Source organism: Arvicanthis niloticus, chromosome 8 (genome assembly GCF_011762505.2).
Source record: "Arvicanthis niloticus isolate mArvNil1 chromosome 8, mArvNil1.pat.X, whole genome shotgun sequence".
Lineage (NCBI taxonomy): Eukaryota > Metazoa > Chordata > Mammalia > Rodentia > Muridae > Arvicanthis > Arvicanthis niloticus.
Window position 1 is genome coordinate 51,043,988 of NC_047665.1, and position 26,357 is coordinate 51,070,344.

Genomic DNA, 26,357 nt, shown 5'->3' on the forward strand with positions numbered 1-26,357 from the left:
CTTCATGTGTGGTGTGCAGTGATTACTCGTTTTGTTCAGAGGCTTTTCACATGTGAGAGGATATAGTGGGAAAGTTCTCTAAATCATTTTCCCAGTCCTAGGTGATCATATCAAGATTTACCTTACTACAGATCTGAGGAGTGAAAGTGGAGAAGACCCTGAAGGTTTATTGTATGATTGGTAGAGAAAGAAGACAGACCAGTGGCAGTTGGATGAGTTTAGATATCAACCAAAGGCTTAGAAAGGAGAGGTGAAACCAAGTGATATCTACAAAAGGAGCTAATAGGAACTTTGAGAAAGCTAAAGGAGACAAGAAAATTAGACTGCAATTCTTACAGAGTGCAAGTGCGATCCGTTGATTTCAGCCATTACAAATTTACTTTCAGCTCATGGTAACGTCTTTAGGTAAGTCTTGCAGCAGTGAAGAGAAGATAGAAAGCAGACTATGTTGGTGAGGGGCGAGAATAACCATCCTGGAAAAGAAGGGGGTCCCTGTATGGCTGTCCTTCCTCTTTCATTCTTAGTCAACGCATTTTCTTACAAACTTCTGCTTCAGGAATAGGATAGCAACATAAATATGTGGTACTAAAAGGAACATACAATAAATAATGCTTATTGTAAAGTCTTAATAATAATGAATGGATGAAAGTATTCATTCACTTTCCCTGAAACATCTCAAACTCTGTTATGGTCATAAGTGTAATGCAATAGAATATTATTACATAGATTAAAATCTCTATATTTTTTAATCTTCAGAATTTTTCTCAAATGAAAGGGAAATATTTTCTTTAGTAATAGCAATAATAATTCTAATTTTGTACATGTATTTTATTAATAGTCTTATACAGTCTGAAATCACTATTTAAATAAAGTACATTTGTTTTACTAAATGATGAGTAAGTTAGAAAAGCATGCTTGGTGTTTGGCCGCAAATGTAAAAAAGAGCACATTTTATGCACTGTGTGCCCTTGGATAATCTTCCCCATTTGTCTCTCTAGCTTCTGGAGATCAGACTGCTCATATCTGGAGATACGTGGTACAGCTGCCAACACCTCAGCCTGTTGCTGACACTAGTGTAAGCATGCTTGGTCACTCTGACAGTTCTCTGTTGTTCTATTCATGTGGGACTCTGGATGTTTTCAAATTTTAGAATAAGCTAATGGTATCGGATGTGGTCAAATGTGGCTTAACTGACCTACGTTTTAAAAGATTAGTGTCTGTGAACTGTGAATTTAATCAGCCACCTTAGCAGACAGATGGGGGAAGACTGTCAGAGTGCTGGGCTCTGTAAGCACCAGGAAATGGAACCGCCTGGCTATAAACATGTGTCTTCCTTTTGACAGAGGAACAAGGATCTGAAGGTGATTAGTGATAAAGAGATAGTCACTCCTGTCTATCATAGTCCTGAGGTTGGCTCTTCCTCATTTTGAAAGGGCTAGCTTCCTGGTTCTTAGCCTCCCTGCCTTTCTGTTTTATTTTTCTCTTCCTCTTTCTCTTTTTTTTTCTTTTTAAGACACATGGTTTCCTTGTAGCTCAGCCAAGCTGGTCTTGAGATTGCATTCTTCCCCAGCCTCCTTAGAGCTGGGATTATAAGCCTGTGCCATCTGTCTGGCCTCCCTTTGGTTTGGGGAGGGGGCAGGATGCCACTGCCCAGTGCCACAGCAGGGGTAGGGCTGCCCAGCTATCAGTCATTAATGAAGGTGCTACCTCAATAAATCTAAAAGGTAAAGAACAGAACTCAAGAGCATTGCTGTTGGGACTTAGATCTAGTGGAATTTGCTTTGCTGGACTTGGGGTTTGTTTGGAACCTGTTGTCCTTCCATTCTTTTGCTCTCTTTGGAAATAGAATTACCTGTCCTGAACTTCTGTGGTGTTATATTTTTTTTTATAAATATGACTTGTTTTTTTTCCTGTGGTCTATAGCTAGATATAAATTTTCCTTGGACATGAATTGTACCTTGATTCTCAAGCTGACCTCCCAATCTGAACGGTATTTTGTTAAGAATGTGCTTTAGACTTTAGTGTTAATGCTTGAATGAGTTGATGTTTTGGGATAGAGTAAATATATTTTTCAGTGTAAAAAAGCTCTGTAATTTGGAGGCACAGGGTTATAATGTTATGGATGGTGTCTTAGAGTTTCTTTCTATTGCTGTGAAGACCATGGCAACTCTTATAAAGGCAGACATTTAATTGGGGCTGGCTTAGGATCATTATCATCATGGCGAGGTGCATGGTGGCAGCATGCAGGCAGACATGGTGCTGGAGAAGGAGCTGAGAGGTCTACATTTTCATCCATAGACAGCAGGAAGTGAACTGGCTTCAGCTTCTACGACCTCAGAGCTCACCTCCACAGTGACACACTTCCTCCAGCAAGGCCACACCTCCTTATAGTGCCCTCCCTCTAGGGCAAGCATTCAAACACATGAGTCTATGGGGTGCCATTCCTATTCAAACCACAATTGGGTATTTGTGTCACCCCAAAATTTATATGCTAATGTAGCTTTAATTAGAGGCAATATCTTTAAGAAAGTAGTTCAGGTTAAATGAGACCATAGGGTGGGGCCCTGGTCTGATAGTATTAGTGTTCTTAAGACATCAGAGACCTTGCTTTCTTTCTCTCGATTATGTGAAAGGCAACTGTTTGCCAGGCAGGAAAAAAGACCTTTCATCAGAAAGCATACTTGCTGGTACCTTTATCATGGACTTCTGCTCTCCAAAATTAATTTATATCATTTCACTTTCTAAAACATGAGGTTTCAGTCTTTTTTGAGTCTTTTAATGTGGTCTCTAGTGGAAAAGATGCTTAATACTACACATGGCCCAAACCATATACATGATCTTAACTCTCAGATCCTTTCCTCTGTGTGTTGCTTGTCTGAGGAGCTGAGGAGGTAGCTCCATCTGAGGTATTTATTTCTTACTTTTATTTATTTTTCTTTAATATATCTTTATATATTTGTAATTTGTTTTCTTAGTGTAAGCCTATTGTGCTCACTATTGGTCAGGAGTCCAGCAGTTGTCATGAAGTTTGGAATTCTTTGTAATACATTCTGTATCTCCCAGCTCTGTTTCTAGCTACTCCATGAAATCTTATGGATTCAGCTGTTCAGTCTTTTTCTGTGCATTGGTAAACTGTTATGTACCATTCAAGAGAGATACCCATTGAGTTTTCCTATGGATGCCTCTAGTTACCTGATAGTGCAAGACAGACAAGACAGTGTGTCAGATGTCACATTCAATAGTCTTTGTTGAAGCCATGTTTGGTACCTAGCCAAAGAGATCCTTGTCCACAGAGCCATCCAGAAGTGTGCAGCATTACAGGTATAGGGATGTAAGACTCCTCCAGTGCGGGTGTGGGATCTGAGAAGCCTCATGACAAAGGGCCAGAGTCTTCTGAACAGTTCCATCAACAGCAGAGCTGGAAGGTATCCGGAAACAGCTCAGAGCGCCAGTGTTGCTGCAGCATTCCCAACAGTCATTTCCAGCGATTGTAGCAGCCCTTCCTGTCTTGATATGTTTATATGCTGGGAGTCATTATTCTCTTGACCAGCACAGCCAGGGAATGAAGCTCTCATCTCATGTAGAAGGGAACCGGTTTGTCAACTAACTTTTTCACAGTTTTTCAGGCTCTCCATTTTCTAGCCACTTGAATTTCATCTAGTGGCGGCCCACTATGGCTCCCTTTTCATAATTTACCAGGAGTCGTCTTTCTAGAATAATGGATATACTGCTATGTCAGTAGCTCCCTTTTGCTTTTGAGATGGAGTTTTCTCTTTGTAGGGCTTCGCTTGTCCTTCTGTTGTGTGCTTTTGAAACAGCCTCACTGTTTAACTCTGGGTGGCCTTGAGTTTACCGTAGGCCTGCCTCAGCCTCAAGTGCATGAGTTATTACATTCTTGGACTGGAGGGTCTGTTCTGGTTTCTCCCTGAAAGCCTTTTTAGGCTTAGTCTTTATACACTTCTGCACTCTAGCCCTTCCTCAACACGGCTGTGTTTAGAGCTTTGCTAGGTTGTACCTGTTTTCCCCAAACTCCCCTTCTTTCACATGTCACTCATGTGTAACTTCCTTGAAGAGTTACACTACCCTGAGTACTCTGACGCACCCTGCAGTCTAGCAGGTGTTAGCATAGTCTGGTGCTTTCCTGTTCCATCAGTTCTACTTCCTCTTCTTGATGGTTTTTGCCTCCCTATGTCCTTAGAATAGTTCTAATACCAGCACATATTTGTCCTTGCAAAGGTCACCCAGAACTATTACCCCACTGATTTTCCTTCCCACACTAACATCTTCAGCAGTGTCTTTTCCCTCCTAAGTTCACTCTGTCTAGCTTAGTGTCCCTACAACTCTGCTGGTCTTCAGTCATCTGTGTTGCCTTCATGGTTGCTCATCCAGCAGACACTGAAGCTGGTTTTGGAGATTCAAATCCTGCCTCTTCCTTCCCTTAAATCTTGTTGGGTGGTTCTCTTATGCTCTATCCACTGGTGAGTATGCTGCTCAACTGTTGTTTTCCTATACTAGTCCTAGTTGGTCTCATCAGCATTTATGGTGTTAAGGACCAGCTGTTGCTGTGGGTCTTAATTTGCATACTGGCTTTCCTCTTAAATCTAGACTTGAGTTGTCATCTAATCAATCTTGCTTGGATGTCCTGTCCTGTATCTAGTATTGGGTTCTAACTGCTGCTTTATCCTATTGTTCATCTCAGCTGTGCTGCCACCATTCACTCAGGAGTTTGGAGTATAGACGACCATTAAATTGTCTTCAGAGTGTGTCTGTCTGTGTGTCTGTGTGTGTGTGTGTGTGTGTGTGTGTGTGTGTGTGTGTGTGTGTGTTTTCCATGTGGTCATCTGTTGGCACATTCCGAAGCTTTCCTGAGAGGATATATTAGTCTTCTTCTCATCTTCATCACTACTGCCCACATCTAGACTTCTCTTTCCTGTAGTTATGTTTTCCCTGGTTCTTCCTAGGACTGGTGGCTTCAGCATCAATTTGTGTTACCGAAGTCTGTAGACTAGAAGTCTAAGAGCAAGGTAGCAGAAGGGTTGGTTTATTCTAAGACCTCTGTCCTTGCCTAGCAGGTGGTTACCTTGTCACTGTGCCCTCGCATGATCTTTTCTTGTATGTGTCTCTATAGTAAATTTTTACTGCAGTACATCAGTCAGGGTAGACTGGGTCCTACACTCAGCCTAATTTTAATTACCTCTTACGGGCCTTTTTTTTTCTACTAGGGTCACATTCTGAGGTCTTGGAGTTGGGCTTTGGCATGTGAGTGTGTGGGTGACACAGTTCAGTGCATAGCAGCCTCCTCTTGTTTTCCTGTGTTTAATTCAGGTGACATGTCTCTGCTGAGAAGTGATGATTTTTCCACCACATGCAGAATAGAGCAGAGTCCTTTCCATGGCCTACCAGGGTTTCCACACCACCTGCTACATTGTCCCCACTCTGTCTTTGTGTCCCTTCACATACTAGCAAGTCCAGTTTTGTAGCAGAGAAAAAAGGCTTTATTTTGTTTTTCTGCCTGGAAGGATATTCCTTCACTATCTGCATATCTTTGGCCTTTGTTCTCCATAATTGGACTCAGTTGTTGTTAGTCTTCTTCAGTAATTCTGTGTAAGACAGCAGACCTTCAGCTGTCTATCTCTTCCTCTCTCCACTCCCTTTCTTATTTTCTCCCTTGCACTCACTCCACCTGATTGTGTATGTGGTGCATTCCATGCCATGTGAGTGCAGGTGACACGGATGACATACTTCCTTGTGGATTTTGTTCATGAGATCCATGCTCAGGCTAGTATGTACATACATGGCATTTGTTCTTATACTGTGTGTATGTTTTGTGAGTGTGTGTAGTACCTTTCTCTTGTAAGGGCAGGAACTTTGCCAGTTGTATTTATGCTGGCTTTTTATCATTTAGAGTAAGCATCATCTTAGGTATGACAGATATCCTCTGTCTTCTCTGCTGGATAAACAGCATGACAGCTTAATCAATATTTATTGAACGAATAAACATTTTCTTGAAGAGCTGGACTATAGACTGCTGTTATATTTTTATGTTATCTGGTTTTTAACAAAAGATTTAATTGATACAGGAAAATCAAGTGACCTCTCATTGTTAGAACAATGGAATTGTAAGTTATAATTTAGAAGTCTTTTAAGTATTTTAAATAGGCTCCTGAGAATCAAAATGCATTTTGTATTGTGAAATATTATTGACTTTTAATGTATTTTTAAAATTTCATACTGTATTTCTAATAAGCGGTAAAAATGGAAAATGTTGAAAATTGCTTTATTTGCTATTTTATTGATTAATGAAAATGAATTTTAATTCTTTTGATGTTATAGTGGCTTTAGCATTTTTTTTTCAGGATATTATAGCTAAGACTTGTATAGCTAAGACTTAACATTGAGAAAGCATTCCTTAAGCATTAGTTACATATCAGATACTATGTTTCATTGACCCTAATGGTGACTAAATCTAGAAAGATAAATGGTATAGCCTTTTCAGAAAAAAACTAAAGATTCCTACAAAATTCTTTTTTCTGATTTTTACCCTTAGCAACAGATTTCTGGTGAAGATGAAGTAGAGTGCTCTGATAAAGATGAGCCTGACATTGATGGAGACGTGTCCAGTGACTGCCCTACTGTTCGAGTCCCACTGACATCTCTCAAAAGCCATCAGGGTGTGGTTATTGCTGCTGACTGGCTGGTTGGTGGGAAACAAGTGGTGACAGCATCATGGGACAGAACTGCCAACCTGTATGATGTGGAGACATCTGAACTTGTTCATTCTCTGACAGGTATCTTGCTGTGAACATCTGAAATTCTTCCTAGTTGGGCTGTTTTTATGTCTGAGCTTATAAATTACTTCCAGGCCAGGACTCTCTTTAGCTCTTGGCTCTTTGGTTGTCATTCTTGGAGATCCTTTCTGATTGATTAATAGAACTTTTTATAGTTAAATGTATTTTACCTTCAGGAGATTAACTGTAGCATGTACTATTTCTATATTTGAAGTATGATTGTTGTATTGGTATTCTGTTTCTCTTTGACAATTCCCCCCCCCCCCCAAATAAACTTAAATGACAGGCAGGAGTCTATTAACTCCATGTTTTCTTGTTAGGCTTTCTGTGTCAGTGGTGGCTGCTCCTCAGCTGTGGGTGTCTACTTGATTGAAGTGAAGGTGCAGCTTGGGCAGGGTCTCTGGGACTTGGAGTTCTTCCATGTTCACTGGTTCCTGAGAAAACCTATTCAGGCTCTTGTACCCATGTAACTGGGGCTGTATTTTATCTTTCAGGAGATTAATTGTAACATGTACTATTTCTATATTTGAAGAATGATTGTTTTATTGGTATTCTGTTTCTCTTTGACAACCCCCTCCCTCCGCCCCTTTTAAATAAACTTAAATAACAGGCAGGAGTCTATTAACTCGGTGTTTCCTTGTCAGGCTTTGTATGTCTGTGGTGGCTGCTCTTCAGCTGTGGTGTCTACTTGTAGTGGTCAGTTAGGTTCTATTCTGGGCTTCCAGGAGTCCTAGGAAAGGCCCCTTCCCATGGCAGGATGCTCCAGGCCAGCAGGAGCATGCCTGTGCTGCCCTGGGTTCTCTAGCTTCTGGGTAGACTTTGGCCTTTTGAATGGTTCTAGCAGTTTAGACCAGGCCACTGAGGACAGCCTATCTTTTGATTAACACAAAGTTGACTGATTTAGGAACCTTAGTTACATATGTGGTATTTTCTTTGGTCTAGTGTATATTCTAGTTATAGACAGATATATTTACAGGTTTTGCCCAGATGTAAGACAGGATGTTCTAACGGCCCATAAAATTACACCATTAGCAGTTATTCTTGTTGCAGTCAGCCTGTTAATTTGTCTGACTGTCTAGCTGTTAATTTGTCTGACTGTCTAGCTGTTAAGACCAGAAATTGAATTATGATGTATCTAGTTCCCTACTCTTTCATGTAGATAGCTGAAGGGACTTCAGGCATCTCAGGAGATAGCCTCCCACACCACTTATGTAATTTCTTAAAGTTTACTTTTCCATCTGACATTAGTGGTGCCTGTAAAGATGATGGATGTTTTTGATTCTTGTGTTTTAAAAAAGCTTCACTCTCACTGTGCGTCTGCAGGAGGATGACCTTGTGTTTTGTTGTATTTGGTTATAGGGCATGACCAGGAGTTAACCCATTGTTGCACTCACCCCACCCAGCGGCTCGTGGTGACCTCCTCCCGTGACACAACTTTCCGTCTCTGGGATTTCAGGGACCCTTCCATCCACTCCGTGAATGTTTTCCAAGGACACACGGAGTGAGTTACAGTTTTTTAGAGATCTTAACTACCTGTGAAAAGTTTGTAGGTTGAAACTTTAATCTTAATTTCTAACCGTTTGAAATTTATCTTTTTCATAATGATCGCTCTGTCTCTAAACATTTTGGTATGTGTTTCCAAAGGCCTAGAAGATGATGAAAAGAAGGTTCTGATGGTCTTTCAGGAAATTGAATGGGATTGAATTTGGCAGGGGCTGGGGGTGGATGGCTCAGGGAAGACTCAAGACACCCCAGGCATGGTTACCGGGAACATAATCCTTGTTATCTGTTAAGGGGCCCAGTTTAAGCTCTTCACAGCTTACTCACACATTAGTGTAATATGTCTTTAAAATTAATTGATTAGCAAATTAGGTTAATTTAGATTATCAAACAAAATATTGGGTTTAATAATGGCATTGTCATACTCATGTGTCATACTTTCTCAGATGTTCCCCTTTCCCCATCTGGCTCCCTTGCGTCTCCCAGTTTGCCTCCTTGTGCTTTCCTCTTACACATACCCCAGCACTCTATTTCCCACCCCCTTTATGATTACTTTGCAGCCCCTCTCATGGCTCCCAGCACAGACATGGATACACTGAGAGGAGGTTTATATACCTGTGTACACACACATACATACATGGATCATCAGTCTAGTCTGTGTCCCTCTCACTTCTGTCAAACAAGTTAAGCACAAGGCCACCTCAGCACAATTTTTCCACAGACGTATGTTCTTTGGTCTTTCAATAAACAGGGAGATTGTTTATCTAGTTCCTCATGACACAGCTAAGGTAGGTCTCTTCCTGGAAAGTAATGTCTTCCAGTTTGTATTCATATCAAAGTGACACTCTGAGATATGAGGCTTTCTTTTTTCCAGCAACTTTTTATCAAGTGAGCCTAACATTGATGATTTGTGCCAACTTAGTGCAAGAGTGTGTGCTAGGGTCAGGTCTCTCATTCTGCCCATCTTCTTACCCTCGCTGGCCAGCCCTTACCCTTTGAGAATAAACCCAAATTTCTGGATGTGCCTGTCATTTTGATTGTCATTGTCCTTCATTGTCATTTTAATTTTGACTCTTAGTGCTGCTGAACCTTCTACTTGTCCCCTGGTCTCTAGACATTGCTGTCCTTTTCCTATGGTAGGATGATGGTCTAGGCTGGGAAATAGCACTGGCACCTCACTCAGTTGGTTCTGCTAACCTGCACTGGAGCAAGCAAAATCTATCATAGATTTGAGTTGGGCCAAGAAGAGAGTTTTGTTTTCAGAGAGCAAGAAAGTTATACTTGGGGTAGGGTAGAGCAGATGGGGGTCACAGGGAGTCTGGCCAGCTTGTCCTTAACCATGCTTGCAAGGACGGAATAGAAGTTGGGTGGAACTGGTGTAGGCTGGAGCATTGTGTCCAGATAAAGGTACGTCCTTGGTGTGCCTGGCCAGATGTAGTCAGAATTCACAGGTTGGATTTGAGGTTGCCAGGTCTTGGCAGGTATCATCTTCATTCCAGAGAAAGTAAGCCATGAGAAGCCAGGAGGCTGCCTGGCTCCAGTGAAGTTTAATTCTAAGGGAGTGATTTAGGTCAGTCTTTCCTGGTGTCTTCAGCTTGCCTCGTGGTGGTATTTAAAGACTGGTTATTTGAAACATGTTTTGTTTCATGAAAGGAGAATACATTTGTATTATTGGTAACTGATAAAGGTACATTACAGCTTTTAAGGTCTTGCTATTACATGAAATAGCAGTTGTTTTAGGAATATAAGGAACATGAACATGACTGGTTGTGACCCCCCCCATAATCCTCCAATTGCACCCTTTTTGAGGCAAGGTCTTACAATGTAGCTGTTGTTGTCCTGGAACTCACTATATAGACTAGATTAATCTAGAACTCAGGGATCCTTCTGCATTGGTTAAAGGCATATGCTACCACACCTGGCCTAAGGAGCCTTTATTTATTTATTTATTTATTTATAACCTTTTATCGATTCTTTGTGAGTTTCTCATCATGCACCTAATCCCTCTTGTCTCTCCATTAGCCCTCCACTCTTGCAACCTCCCCAAAAGAAAAATCATATGCTACCACACCTGGCCTAAGGAGCCTTTATTTATTTATTTATTTATTTATAACCTTTTATTGATTCTTTGTGAGTTTCTCATCATGCACCTAATCCCTCTTGTCTCTCCATTAGCCCTCCACTCTTGCAACCTCCCCAAAAGAAAAAAAAAAAAAAAAAAAAAAAAAAAAAAAAAAGAACCCAAAACAAAACATAAAAACGAAATCTTGTCATGGAAGCTGTAGTATGACCCATAAGTGTACTCTTTTGTCCACACACCTGTACTGGCAAATGTTCATTGCAATGAGTCATTGGTCTGGTTTGAGGTCTCTGGCTTCTGCTACACTAATGTCAGGTCCACACTAGGACTGCTCTCAAATATCCTGTTGGTGCCCTGTGTCATGGAGAGCCTACAACTTTGGATCTGCAGGACTGACTGCTTCACATCATTCAGTTGTTTATAGATGAGGTAGGTGTTGGGGCGGGACAACTCAAAGCCCTGGATCTGGTCCTGGGCAGTAGCTGAGTTGGTCTCCCGCACCCACATAAACAGGCCAAGCTTTCCAGCCCTGCCTTTGGCTAACTCACCCAATGCTACAGCCGGCAAGGGGCAGGAGCACTTCTCTTGAGGAGTCCTTATTTTTAATAAAGACCAAGGGTTATTTCAAAGGTTTGTTGGTTTCCCAACCCCAACCCCAGGTGCACACCTTGAGACAAAGATTTCTTTACATAGCTCTGGCTGTCCTGGAACTCACTTTGTAGATTAGTCTGAACTCAAACTCAAAGATCTGCTCTCATTTGCTGAGTGTGTCTGATTTTTAAAATAGAGACCAAGAGTAGGCTTAGAGTAAATGGATCTAATTCACGTTAGCTTTGTCTCCCACCCTGCTTTTCTGCGATGTACGATAGTAGTTAGATTGGCGGTAACCACAGGATAAGTGAAAGTTTTAATGAGAGTAAAATGTACTAATCAGTCTACTCTAACCCAGATTATTTACTTTTTTCTCTTTTGTTTCTTGATTGGTCATATCTAAAAAACACCGAAATGGATTTTCTTTGCTACTAATTTCCTTGCTTTATCAAAGAGGATAAATTTACAATTTTTAAGGCCTTTCTGGATTGGCAAGAGTTGGCTGGATTCTTTTGCTTCTAAGGTTTGTGTAGTTGGCTCAGTGGTCAAGAACATTGGCTGCTCCATAGAGGACGCAGGTTTGATTTCTAGTACCTAAATAGTAGCTTACAGCAGTCTATAACTCCAGTTCTAGGGGATCCAAAGCCCTCTTCCGGCCTCCTCAGTACAAGGCACACAAGTCATGGACAGACATAAACACAGGAAAAACAGTCATATATAAAATAAAATTAAAAGAAAAATTAAAAAAAAAAGTAGCTGAGTTAAAAAAGTACCCTCTGGCCTTTCTCATGTCGGTTTTGGACTTGGTCAGCAGATGGAGCTGTAGATATCCTTATTGAACACAAAATATTTGTAGTAATGATCAGTAAGCAGTAAGCTTTTAGAAACACTTCGCATTTAGAAAAACAGGAAATGAGACATTTTCCGTGGTTTTATCTGAGGAATCTTCATAGTGACTGTTGCCTTATACCTTTGTCATGGATTTTGAAAGCTTGAGCTTATATAACCAAATAGCAGGTAGTAAATGCATATAGATGTGCCTCTGTGATCCATAAAGGGCATGTTTTTACTAAAAGCAATCTCGATTTAACTCCTCATTAAGAGCAGAAGAATGGCCAGGGTCTGCAGTGTGTGTTCTCTTTAATCATTTAGTTTGCTATTCTGAACATGACTTAAGAAAATAAGCCCTGGCTTTCTTACTTCATCACTCCATGGGTTCACAGAGGCTCTGCAGGTCTTTCTGCAGTGACTGTAACATTCCTGGATGTTCTGTTTTGGAAGATTCTCTGAATGAGTACATGGTAAGGGGCTTTTCACAGTGCAGTCTTCTAGACTAACAGATGATTTTCTGGAGTCTTTAAGTTCAAAAGTCAGATTCTCATCTCTCTCTCTCTTTCTCTCTCTCTCTTAGATTCTCATCTCTTATGTTTGCTCTTCTTATTGGTGTAACTCTAAAAAGTTGACTATAAGAAGGTTGTGTAGTGAATCTTTGTTTAGGAACAGACAGTATTTCTATAGAAACCTTTCTTGCATATTTCATATTAACATGATATGCAAAAATTGTATTTTAAGGTATGTTCTTATTTATGGGAATTCAACATAAATTCTTTAGTTAAAGAACCAGTGCCTTTAATGTGAACAGTTAACAACCGTTCAGTTAGTCTGAATTTCTATATATTGGGTTTTCTTAAGGCAAGGTATATATAGTAAGCATCAAGATTGTTAGCTCAGTTTTGTGAGCCAATTTCTCAAGCAATTGAGAGAGGATTTTTTTTCTCTTTTCATTTTCTCTTCCTGTTATCCCTCTACTTTTCTGTGGCCTGGGTGCCTTTTTGAAAAACTAGGGTTTGAGATATAATGCTTCACTGTAAGATAAAAAAACTATAGCCAAATGGTCCCTTGAGGTTTGTACTGTCATTATGTTTGCTGGGTACAGACAGAGCTCCTTGCTGTCAGCTGTGTTCAAGGGTTTTCCTTTTATCACATATTTTTGATGTGTTGCATTGATTTTTCACCCTGTATCTCTTCATTATAATAGGAAATTTACCATTGTATTATTTATTGAATGTAAGGGTGTATCTGTTATTGGATCAGTCTTTAGTAGCTCTAAGTATACCAGTTTGTCTAAAGAATAATTTTAGGTGCTCTATATAGCATTGTTTTACAAGTAGCAGGAATGCAAAACTTGCTTTTGGAAAAATAGATGATTACTTTGAAAAATTTGATATAGGAATTTCAGCTAGTGGCTGAAATGATTGTTTTCCATTTCTATCTAAAGTATCAAGAGCTGGCATGAAAATTCAGTGCTTTTCTTTTTAATTGGTACTTTTGTATAATAATGCAGTTTTTACCTGGTAGTGTAATTTAGTAGCCCAAGTATGTATTTCCCAAGCCAGTGTTTCCCCTCTTCATCCAGTACCCTCCTCTTGAGCTGGTGGTCTCCATCCAGATCTTGAACTATATGGAGTGTGCATGAAACATGCACGTGCTGGGGTCTCTTACAATTATGGAGGTTGTTAGGTTAAATCCACTTACTGTTTTTTGAAATAGCTGACTATCTGATGACTTATCAATAACCTGAGGCCCCAGCTCCAGTCTTAGATTCACCCTCTTGGTACCATTGTCTTGTTTATGTGCTTGGCATTTTTTCTTTCCTCTCCACTATCAGGTTTCCTCTAGTTCTGAACCTCCTCCTCCCTGTCCCCCTCCCTGTCCCCATGCCTCTCCCCCTCCCCCTCCCTTTGTTTTGTTTCAGTTACTATGAGAAGGAATTGACAGTTGAGGCAGTCACTGGTCATTAAACTTCCTCTGTGGGTGGCCAATGACTAGTTTATACCCAACTGACAATTTATTTACAAGTGTGAATAAACTTTGGCATTGAGAACAGTCTGAAATTAGCTCAGCATGGATGAATATTTGAGAACATAAGGTTTTTTGTTTCTTTTTGGCATTTTCTTTTACACAACTGTGGCTTTATTTTCAATGTGAGTTGTGGTGATTTCTTCTAAGGAAACTGAAATGCATCTAACAAAACAAAAAAGTCTTAAAATCATAATGATTACTTTGAGGTTATGAAAATTTTGTATGTCTTTATTGGCAAGTATCTGGTGGGTGGAAGGCAGTTACTACTAAATACTTAATTCTAGATAGATAGACTCAACAGTGTAGAAATAGCTTAGTATTATAGCAACAGAGGTTTTTTTTTTTTTTGAAGGCATATTTGGAAAATGACATTTTTTTACCTAGATGGCAGTCGATTTTAATTAGAACTGTATTTTGTTCTTTGTCAGAGTTAGCATGTGGGAATCACTGGGTTATAATCTAGGGAGAAGTGAGTGACTTTCTGCTGTCAAGCTGCCTCATGATGGAGATTTTTAGAGGATGATACTTACTTTTTATTTTAATTATTTGTTTAAATTTTTTTTTGAGACAAAGTTTCATGGAGCCTCTCTCTCCCTTAATAACTACACTTAAATCTATGATAAAATCTTTATTTTTAACTTGGGCTAGTGTTGAACTGAATGCTTAGCTGAAGATAAGCCTGAACTTCTAATTCTCTCCCAGGTGCTGGGATTACAGGTGAGCACCACAATAGCCAATTTGTACTTTGTATTAAAATCTGCTTTGTTACTGGAGACTGCCTTTACACTCATTCTCCTGTGTGAGGAGGAAGTTGTTGGGAATCATAGATACCAGTGAGCAATGCTTTCTAGGGACAGCATAACTCCAGAAGTGTGTTCATAAGAACACACACTAGAAATGATTGAGAAATAAAATGATCTGTAAGATTACAGTGGCCTCAAAAATCACACCTGAGTTTTCTTTAGGGATTCAGCCCTTAAGAGACTATCCATGTGCCAGTCGATGGTCCTAGCCTGTGCATATACTTGTAGCACCAACTAGACTCTGGGCTAAAAGCAAACACACACATGAAATTGGGAGGAAATGGTGATAAGAGTTAGGCAAAGAATTAGAGGGGAGGGAATGGTGAACAGACTTTTAATTAAACCACCTTCTTTGTATGTATGAAATTCTCAAGCAGTAAAAATGAATAAGTGAATATATCAAGGCTGAAGATAGCTAAGGGCTGATAGGCTGGTGGGAAGGTGTGAATGCCAGTTTTAGGTTTTCCTTGATTTTTAATTTTTTATTTTGGCTTGGGGACTAAGCTGGTTGTAAACTAGCTGAGGATGGCCTTGAACTTCTGATCCTGTTGTCTCCACCATCTGAATACTGAGATCTTAAGTTTGCTACTATGCCCAGTGTGTTTCTGATGATGGAACCTAGGGCTTTGTATATACTACTGACAAGTACTCTTCCAACTGCATTACATCCTTAGTCCATTTTCTCAGTGTGATTATCGGCTTAGCCAGGTTGTACAAGCTCACAGAGAAACACAGTGGACAGTGGCAGAAGTAGCTCCTACCTGCACTGCTATGTGCTCAAGTGTGGAGTGGGTGTTTTTTTTTTTTTTTTTGACTTATTAACTATGAATAAATGACCAGTACATTAGACACATAGTTACTGTATAGGTATGGGGTGGGCACTGTGGATTTACAGTTGTTTTGGAGTGTTGTGGATACCATTCTTCAGTGTTTCTGGGTTAATGGGCTTGTCTGGGCTTGTCTGGGCCAGCAACTGTAAGGGCTCCTCACTTGGGCTTACTCTGTTATCTGTTACAGTTTGAGTAGGTAGTATGTTAATCCAAGCGATGCATTTTAAATTCAGAATATAGTTTTCAAAAGTAGGAGATTTACTTACGTCCTTTGCTCTTTTTAAAGTACTCATGCTGTAATCTTAGTACTTGGGAAACTACAGCAGGAGCATGTTGAGTTTGAGGCCAGCTTTGGCACCGTTGAAATTCTGTCTCCAACCAACCAAAGCAATGGGCTGGGCTGTTCAGAAACTAATAAAAGCAAGTATCAAAAGGAAATAAGTGTGTTTTAAGTGGATGAATCAATAGCTTTGTTGCAAGCCATCATTGAAGTGGTGCAAGGAACAGCCATCAGGGTTTTTACCACAACTAGAAATGTTCTGACTCATTGAGACAGATAGGAGTTTTGTCCAAGGAGAGGTGGGAGTTTTGTTTGCTTTTTTTTTCTTTTTAATTTTTTAATTTTTTAATTTTAATTTTTTTTTTTTTTAAAGACAGGGTTTCTCTGTTTAGCTCTACCTGTCCTGGACCTTGCTTTGTAGACCAGGCTGCCTTCAAACTCAGATTCACCTCCTTCTTCCTGAGTGCTGGGATTAAAGGTGTGTGCCACCACACCTGGCCCAACTGTAGGTGGGAGCCACTTTGGATTGTGTAGAACCCACAGAGTTGGAATGAAAGGAACTGTCTAAGGTTCCAGCTTCTAGGGGAAAGATGGTAGGGATATTGGCATTAAAGTCAATACTGATGGATAACAAGCCAGTCACCTGATCAGACATGCAACTGCTGGCGCTTTCTTTTTGAGTCAGCTACTGCCTAAATTCTCTGCTTTGCACAGGAGCTGCAGGGTGTTGACACTCAGTAGTGGATCAGAATAACACAGCATTTAACTGCCATCTTTGGGGAGCCAGCTGATCCACAGAAGTGATTTTTCTACTAATCCCTTAAGAACTATAACTTTGAAAATGACTTTCACTCCTCTACTACATCATGTTCGAATAAAGCAAGGGAGATACGAATACCTTGAGGAATTCTGTATGAGTTATGTTGTTCCCACATTAAATGGACTGGTGCATTTTGAATTTTGTATGTCTGCTTTGTCTTCTGTTTTCGATTTTCTGAAGTCAGTTGAGGTTTTTCATGTTAATGTCTGTGGTGATTTGGATAGGAATGGCTACCATAGGTTCACATTTGAATGCTTAGTCATTAGGGAGTGGCACAGCTTGTGAAGGATTAGGAGGTGTAGATGTGGCCACGGTAGAGTAAGTGTGTCACTGGAGGTGGGCTTTGAGGTTTCAAAAGTGCAGACTAGATCCAGTGTCTCCCTTACTGCTTGCTCCCAGTGGATCCGGATGTAGGAATTATCTGCTGCTTCTCTAGCACCATGTCTACCTGCTGCCATGCTCCCACCATGCTGATACTGGACTAAACCTCTGAATTATAAGCCAGCCTCAATTAAATGCTTGCCTTTGGTCATGGTGCCAGTGGATGGAACAGTGTCTAAAACAATGTCTAATGATATTTTTTCCAGTATTCATTTTCTCCATTTACTGTTCCTTATACGTATATTAAAAGCAATAAATAAATGTATGTATGTATGTCCGTCCATACATACATATATACATACATACATACATACATATATACATACATATCTACCAGAGTGAAAAAACATTGGTGATCAAACTCTGACCCTCATATCATTCTGGCACTGATCTATTTCCGTGGCTGCTCCTAACATTTTTAAAACAGTGTCTTAGTTAGGGTTTCCATTGCTGTGAAGAGACACCATGACCAAGGCAATGCTTACAAAGGCGACCATTTAATTGAGGCTGGCTTACAGATTCAGTGGTTTAGTTCACTGTCGTCATAGCAGGAAGTATGACAGTGTCCAGGCAAACATGGTGCTGGAGAAGGAGCTGAGAGTTTTGTATCTTGGTCTGAAGGCAATCAGGAGAGACTGCCTCTGCAGGAAACCAGGAAGAGGTTTTCTTTTGTACTGTGTGGAGCTTGAGCATAGGACCTCAAAGCCCACCCTGATAAAACCACACCTCCTAATAGTGCCACTTCCCAGGCCAAGTATATTCAAACCACCACAGGTGGCATATCAACATATGTCAATTCTGAGTAATAGCTTAAGGTACATTCCTATAAAGCAAAGACTTGAATGAATGGATGTTAGGTATTTCCATTTGTATTAAAAAAAAAAAATGGGCCAAGAACATACAGTTTTATATTGCTGCTTAGTCTAGAGAACACTGAGATAGATTAGTACTATTGCTTAGTCTAGAGAGCACTGAGATGAGTACTGTTGCTTAGTCTAGAGAGCACTGAGATAGATGAGTACTGTTGCTTAGTCTAGAGAGCACTGAGATAGATGAGTACTGTTGCTTAGTCTAGAGAGCACTGAGATAGATGAGTACTGTTGCTTAGTCTAGAGAGCACTGAGATAGATGAGTACTGTTGCTTAGTCTAGAGAGCACTGAGATAGATGAGTACTGTTGCTTAGTCTAGAGAGCACTGAGATAGATGAGTACTGTTGCTTAGTCTAGAGAGCACTGAGATAGATGAGTACTGTTGCTTAGTCTAGAGAGCACTGAGATAGATGAGTACTGTTGCTTAGTCTAGAGAGCACTGAGATAGATGAGTACTGTTGCTTAGTCTAGAGAGCACTGAGATAGATGAGTACTGTTGCTTAGTCTAGAGAGCACTGAGATAGATGAGTACTGTTGCTTAGTCTAGAGAGCACTGAGATAGATGAGTACTGTTGCTTAGTCTAGAGAGCACTGAGATAGATGAGTACTGTTGCTTAGTCTAGAGAGCACTGAGATAGATGAGTACTGTTGCTTAGTCTAGAGAGCACTGAGATAGATGAGTACTGACTGTTCTTAGTCTAGAGAGCACCAAGCAGACTGCTGTTCTAGCACTGTGGGTTGACATTTCAACAGTGGTTCTGCTTCCCTTTGTAAAATGACCAAGATGATATACTTTTCTTCTGTTTAGTTCATAGTTCCAAAGGGCTGTCACTGTGTCTGCAGTGTTGGGGCCCTAAGGTAAAACTTTGTATGTATTCAGAGTAGTAAGTATAAACAGTGTCAAAAAAAGTAGTTTAATTGGGTTCATAATAAAAGTGTCATTTGCCTAATTTTGAAGGGAAGCTGCCATATCTTGTAGGGTGTTAGTATTTTTTTTTCAAGTAACATTTACTATGGAGAAGGCTTTTAAAAAGTAAGGTACTGTATTTGTGTCGTATACATCTTTTCCAAGAAGGAGCTTATTTGAAACATGTCACATATTACACAGCTGTGAAATCTCACTAGGAAAAACACCTATCTTTGATGAATGGTGGAAGCATGAATTGCCATTTTAAAAGAATGAGACAAAGTTAATTTCTTCAGTATGAAATGGATAGTTACTGGTAGTGAGATGGAAAGTGAAGCTCTAGACCAGCTGCCGCCATGGCTGTCAAGGGCTAGCAGTAGGGCTGTATCCTTGTCTCACAGCTTGTCTGGCGGTGGTGACTACCTGTTCCTTTTGGTTTCTGAGAGGTTTGTTGGAGAGGTGTGGAGAGGAATCTAAAGGTTTGTTTTCAGATGGGGGAGTATGGGAAATGCCATAGAGCTGAGCAGAGGGAGCCATTATGATGGCTATGTTCCTGTCAGAATCTGGTGATTGAATGGTCTCTGTGGCTTTTGGTGTTTCCTGGAAGTTGGGTATGGAAGTCTCGGTGAAGGGAAGAAGTAGGCATCTGAGGCTGGGTAGCATGGAACATCTGCAGGTGTAGCATGTACAGGTCAAGGAGCATGACGCCCATTGCATCCTCTTTGGAGAGGCAGGTGTGGAATGTGCAGAGTTGCTGAATTAGGTTGTGGTTTCCCCAGGGGAACACAAATAAAGTCAGACAGGCTATAGGATATTGAGGACGTTTACAGAGGTGTCATGAAGATTATAATCTGTAGCTAACTTTGAGTCTACCTGAATGTATTCTGGACTCTGGAACTTTTTAGGAAGAAACTGTGACTGTTGTTCCCTACCAGTCAGCACTGGTGGGCCCCTTGAAGGCCTATGTAATGCAAAGGTTGGCAGGGTGGCTATCTTTAGCAAATTGATTGGTCTATAAGTGTCACTCATTGTGATATCTGAGCCTTAGCTTAAGAGTATGTGTTAGCCCCAGCTTGGTGAATATGAGTAGGGCAGAGCTTTCCCATTGTAGAGCTCCAGTCAGCTCCCTTCCCTGTTCCTGTGGCAGCCACATCTGATGGTGGGTGCTGGATGGAGACACATTTCTTTTCTAGGTTGGAGGACAATTCTAGAAATTTCTGCCAGCAGTCTAATGTATGGTCACACTAGGGCTCTTTACCCATGGTGGTACCATTATGATTGTAAAGGATGGAGGGTTTTGATGTTTGTATAATGGTTTGCCTCTCAAGTGTCAGTCTTCCAGTAACCATAAGTAGACAGGGTGAATTCTCCACATGCTGGAGCAAAGTACTCAACTGTTTTCTTGGCTTGCTGTCTTTAAAGAATTCTTATATGTTAGAGAGTTCTGATAATAACCCATTCTGAAGATTATTTATGGGCTTGTCCTTTTGAAACAAAGTCTTATTTGTGTGTAGCCTAGCAGCCTAGGCTGCTAGTACATAATTAAGTACAGTCAGTACTGTACTTAATTATGTAGCACAGGCTAGCTTTAAACGTTTGGTAACCCTCCTGTCCCATCTTTTGAATTATGGGATGAACTGCCACACCTAATTTCATTCTGAACTTTATAAATGTCCCTTTAAAAGTGTTGTTTTATTTTCATTCTTTCTTCCTTGCTTAAGCATAGAACCCATGGGTCCTTCTTGACACCATCTTGTTATTCCTTTAGCCTTCTCAGTGAGAGGCAGAATCAAATAAGTGTACCTTGCTTTTGATTGTTCCTTACCAATTTGTTGGTAGCATCTATTTCTGTCTGTGGGAAGTTGTAGTGAATGGTCTACACATACATAGTGTGCATACATATAGATATACACATTGTACTCTACCACCTCTGAGAGGTTTTCTCATGGTGTCTGGAGCTTATTTCTACTTGTGGCTCAAGATGTAGCTAGCTGCTTTCAGCATACACAATTCAGCATTGGATAGGTAGAAGTAACCACATCCTCAAGTTGGGAATCATTTTGGTCAGCTTCCTTGTTTTGGGGATGAAGGCCGTTCTCAGGCCCTGGAACAGTCACTGCTGACCCAGGACTGGGCACAAGTACCTACCTACCTGGACCACTTTACTGTGTGGTGCCACTTGTGACTTATTTTGGGTCCAGAAAATAAATGGAAAGTTAAATAATTAAAAACTAAGGGAGGTCACTTCTCACTAAGTTCAAACAATACATTTATTGCCACTTTCTTTAAAATTATCAATACAATTAAAAATATTGTAAACTACTTTAGAATAAAATAAAATACTCTATACATATTTTTAAGTCAGAAAGACCAAATTTCAAGAAACATCAGAGTGACCCTTGATATTGCAAGAATGCCATTATAGTATGAATTTTTTTGTTTTTTTGTTTTTGTTTTGGCTGAGGGAGGTCACTTCTCACTAAGTTTAAACAATATATTTGTTGCCAATTTCTTTAAAATTATTGATATAATTAAAATATTCTAAACTTATAATATTTTTAAGTCAGAAAGACAAGATTTCAAGAAAGCAAGTAAGCCTTGACATTTGATATTTCAAGAATTACATTGTTGTATGAAGACTTTTGGTTTTTTGAGACAGTTTCTCTGTGTAACTCTGGCTGTCCTGGAACTTGCTCTTGTAGACCAGGCTGGCCTTGAACTCATAGATCTGCCTGCCTCTGCTTCCTGAGTGCTAGGATTAAAGGTGTGTACCCATCACTGCCTGGTTTATTATATGAAACTTAGTATTTTAACATTTTAGTAAAAATTTTAAATAGATCTGTGTTCTTAAACTGATGTTTGTGAGCTACCATTTGTGTTCTGTGAATCAAACCTGTGTCCTCAGGAAGAGCAACAAGTTCTTTTAACCGCCGATCCATCTCTCTAGCTCTGTGTACATTTCTTTTAAAAATATTTTTTGAGATTATAATATAATTAAAATATATCATTTACCCTTCTTTTGCCTCCAAATCTTCTTAGGTACCATTCTTTGTCCTCCTTCAAATTCATGCCTTTTTTTTTTTTTTAAATTGTTATATGCATATATTCTACATCCACAAAAACCTCCCAAAAAATGTATCGGGGACTAGGGAATTTGCTATGAGATTGTTCTCCTAATAGTGTCAGAAGCTATAACCACAAGTCTCATCAACCTGACTGCCTAAACATGAGCTGAACGAGGACAGCTCAGATCTGCTGAAGTGAACAGGGGAACCACATGCTTTTGAAAGATGGATTATGTGTGTTGCTGGAACACAGAAGCTTGTGTTCTAATAGGGGTGTCCTGTACAATTGTGTTTCTACATAGGGACTGCTTACTGTCTGTAAAACACCGGATCTACTGCTCCGCAGATATAAAATTGTTCTTTTGTAGGAACTTAAATTTAAAAATAAAAGGTGGGGGGTGAATGGCAACCTGGTAGTCAGCTTTTGAGATGATGCCAGGAAAGCACACTGCATCAGCATTTCATGGTCCAGCATTTCTACAGCATATATATTTTTTTCTTAGCTGTGAAATTTTAGCAGATTGTTATGCAAAACAGTTTTGTGTCTCTGTGTGACTGGGAAGACAGCTGTTAGTCCTAATGAGGAGTGCTAGCATTACAGTATTTCCGTTGATTGAGACCCACGGAGGGAGCAGAGTGTTCCAGATCAGGCAGTGGTGTGTGGTGAGAAGGTACCATACTGTCAGCTGGAAGTACATGCTTGGCTGCTCTCCACGACAAGATAAATGAGTTTTGCTGGAGTTTGGCAGAGTCTGAAGCTTTTCCAGTGAGTGGTTGTAGTTCACTGGCCTCCCTGTGGGACCCATGGTCCAAGGGTGCCTTTAAAACTACTGCCTCTTTGCCAGGTTTTTCTTTTGATATCCTACAATACCTGTCAGGATTGTGATTTATTAAGTACCTAATGTCTTCTAGCATTTCATTTACATAGGGTCAGATGATCTTTTGTTGAGGCTTTTCCCCTTTGTATTAATTGAGCAAGATGCTAGCTGAAATTTAACTTGGCCAAAACCTTCTAGAATATACTGCAAACAGAAGTCAATATTTTTACCTCATGCTTTTCAAATCTCTGGCAGTATAAAAAGGTTTTTAAATGTTCCTGTAACCTTTGCTACACCTCATTTAAAGTCGGGACCTATAGTGTTATTTAAATAAAGAATATGTGTGTTGGAGAGATGGCTCAACTCTTCCCCTCTTCTAGGGGATCTGGTTTCAGTTCCCAGCAGCTCACAGCTGTCTGTAATACTAGTTCTAGGAGATCCAACACCCTCACACAGACATACACACAGACAAAACACCAATGCATATAAAATAAAAACAATCATCAAATAATACAGAGAGGTCAATCATGATTTGCAGGTTTGTCTATATGTCTATTCTCCCGGTATCATATATTTCTGTGTATTATGTGTCGTTTATGCCCCATCCAGATGTAGTGCAGTGTTTCTAACACAGGTGGTTTTCAAGTCATTGGTTGTCACATGTAGGGAGGGGGTACCCACTGGTATCAGGAGTGGAGGGAGTAAGGTTGCTGTACTTCTCAGTTTCCAGCGTGCCCACTGTCAGCCAGTAATCCCACCCAGTGCCAGTTCTAGTTGAGTAATTGGCATGGGCAAAATCGTGTTGCTGATGCCTGTGCCATGGCAAAGACTGTGTTGCATAAGGCAAGATGTATTAATGTAAAAATTGTTTTACAAACCCAGAATTGGTCCTGGTTGTGCTCTGGGGCCTCAGTGTTGTAAGGACTTGTTGAAAATCTTTTGGTTCTTAGTAGCTACACTGGTGGTGGTGGTTAAAATCCTTGATTAATGCATTAGAACTCAGGCTTAATTAAACTTAGCTGTGCCTATTCAAGTTAATAGAGTTTTCATAGACTGGACCTAGTAACTGATTAGATCCTATCAAGAACCTAAATAGAACATAAGATCACATCTTAGTACAGATTGTGGGACAGTACCAAGTATCATTTAAATTGGAATTGCTGAGTTCCAAGCAGTTAATGTGTAAATTTAGGATACAGAAACAAAGCTTTTGTTTTAATCATTAATTTTGTCTGTAATTTAATGACTTGGGATAAAAAGACATCATAACCAAGCTTACCTGATTGTCACCTTGTAGGGTAACATATGAGTGGTGAGCCTTCACCTAGAAGGAATGGCCCTGGGCTTTTGTATTGGTGGGGACAGCTGTAGAGGTGAGGATGGAGTCTTGAGAGGCTCCTGCATTGGCATCTTTGGATATGCTGATTTGGGCATGTGAATCAGGCAGTGTTGTGCTTTGTGTACCAATCCTGGTGAGATTAGATATTAAAACATTAACCAACATGCACAGCCTATACTGTACCAGGCAGGAGGCAAGACCTGCAAAGTCCTACTACAGAGATGCATGGTACAATGGAGACTCACCTACATGAAGTCAAACCTGTAGCATTCCTGGAAGTGTTCCTACATGATGTGCCAGGTCACATTTTAAAGGATGGACTAACAGTCTTTAGTTCATGGGAAGTAGGCTTGTATCATAGTTTCTTATAGAATTTTCCAGTGAAGAGAGGTGATTGTGTTGAGGTGTTTCTCCTTCAGGTGCCATTTTATTATTTTAGTCCTTTCTCAACAAGTGGTTGGTGACTTTGGCTTGAAAGGAAGGGCTGCATCACACGTTAACCCAGTAGGCAATGGCCACTTCTAACCGAGACAACTTTCCTAATGACTGGTGGTGGAGGTCGTGGTAATGATGGTATGTGGTTGACATGCTTTGAGGCTGCAGGTCAACATCTAGTATCTTCATCACTCATTTGCTCTTCACCTTAATTTTTCAGACCAATTCTTTCACTGAATCTGGAGTTCACAGATTTCAGAAGACTTGGTGACTAGCAAGTTTCAGGAATCCTCCTCCAGTCTCTACCCCCTCAGCCCTAGGATTACATGCTGCCATGCCTGGCTTTTTATATGGGATCTGGAGATTGAACTTGGGACCTAGTGCTCATGTGGCAAACATTTTACTGACAGAGCTATCTCATGGGTGTATCTGATTTGGAAAAGATGTCAGTTGAACTTTGCCACTTGTGAATTACCCAGTGTTTTCCATAACTTGTGTGTTTTAATTGAATTGGAAGTTACAGTTGGACTAGATTTTTATTTAATTCATCCCACCAGACTGAAATTTATAGACATTTGACAGGTTGTTTAATCTATATTTTTCTAGTAATGTCTTGCTGTACTGTCTGAGGATGATAGGACAGAGTGCATCTCTATTGGCACATAAAGCAGGGTCTTTATTTAACATACTTACAAGGAGAGTTTAAGAAATAGACACAGGCTTGCAGAGTAGAAGACACTGTACGCTTGCACATCTCCAACTCCTTGCCCTCTTTTGCTCCCTCTGGATGCAAAACTTTGTGTAGCATGTGCTGTGGGAGGGTGTTTGGTACATCCTGAACTCTAACTACTGGTGTGTCTAACCTTTATCTGTAGCACTGTGACCTCTGCCGTGTTCACTGTGGGAGACAACGTCGTTTCAGGCAGTGATGACCGAACAGTAAAAGTCTGGGATTTAAAAAATATGAGATCTCCAATTGCGACAATTCGTACAGACTCTGCCATTAATAGGTAAGGGTTGATTGTAATTTATTGTCTTGTTGGATCATATAGCTTTTGGGAAGAGGGTTCAACCTCCTGGGGAAATATATTTTATTAATCCTCTTATATGATTTCAGTATGTGTAACTACTTAAACTTAGTATGTTAGTGTAGTAAGACAAGAGTCAGAAAAGGCCTTTGGTAGCCAGATGTTTTAGGGCTTCTTTAACTTACTGAGAGGTTCTGTCTGCTGTTGGACTGTGTGACTATATTGTACATGTGTGTGGGGTCATTTGTGATCTGGCCGTTAACTGTGCCTTAATCTCTTGTCCAGTGTCATAGGCAGACTTCCCCTGTAGTTTGCTCATTTAGTTTGTCTTGAATGTGAATTATTTTCTGTAAATTCAAAATACTACACAGTCAGTTTTATACAAATTTGTTTTTATGTCTTCTTTGTAGGATCAATGTATGTGTTGGCCAAAAAATCATAGCCCTCCCCCATGATAACCGGCAAGTGCGATTGTTTGATATGTCGGGAGTGAGACTAGCACGGCTTCCCCGCAGCAGCCGGCAGGTATGGGTTACAGTGTGTTTAGTAGCAACAACAAACATTTAGAAGACATAAAATTAACTTTAGCATGTGTTTTATGAGATATTGGGATACCTACCTCTACTGCCAACCAGAGAAACGTCTTCCTATGGTGGGGTATCACCAGAAATAAAAGCTCTGTTTTCCTTATAAATTAGGGAATTGTTCCTTGTTACCATCAGATGTGAGATACAGGAGTTTGGTAAGTACTTTCGGCTGTTCTGTTCAGATCACCCCATAGTGCCTGCATTCATGGCTCCAGTTCAGCAGAATCAGAATGTATCCAAAGAACACCTAGCCCTGGGGCCTTAAAGCAGGCCCTTGGCTGACTTCTTGATGTTCTTGTGAAGTGGGGCCTGGGGCCTCAGCTTATATTGTGTGGGCTAGGGGCTGGGGTGTCAGCTTATACTATGTGGGTTG

General features: G+C 40.3%; 1 protein-coding gene across 6 annotated transcripts in view; it reads left to right on the forward strand.

Moving 5' to 3' along the window:
* Wdr37 (WD repeat domain 37) overlaps positions 1-26,357 on the forward strand; it is a 63,446-nt gene that overhangs the window by 27,064 nt on the left and 10,025 nt on the right. For all 6 annotated transcript variants that reach the window (XM_076939387.1, XM_076939385.1, XM_034509707.2 and 3 more), the window contains 5 exons: positions 999-1,075; positions 6,548-6,788; positions 8,148-8,289; positions 25,245-25,379; positions 25,808-25,922. In XM_076939387.1, coding sequence (XP_076795502.1) covers positions 999-1,075; positions 6,548-6,788; positions 8,148-8,289; positions 25,245-25,379; positions 25,808-25,922 — 710 coding nt within the window. The remainder of the gene's footprint in view (positions 1-998; positions 1,076-6,547; positions 6,789-8,147; positions 8,290-25,244; positions 25,380-25,807; positions 25,923-26,357) is intronic.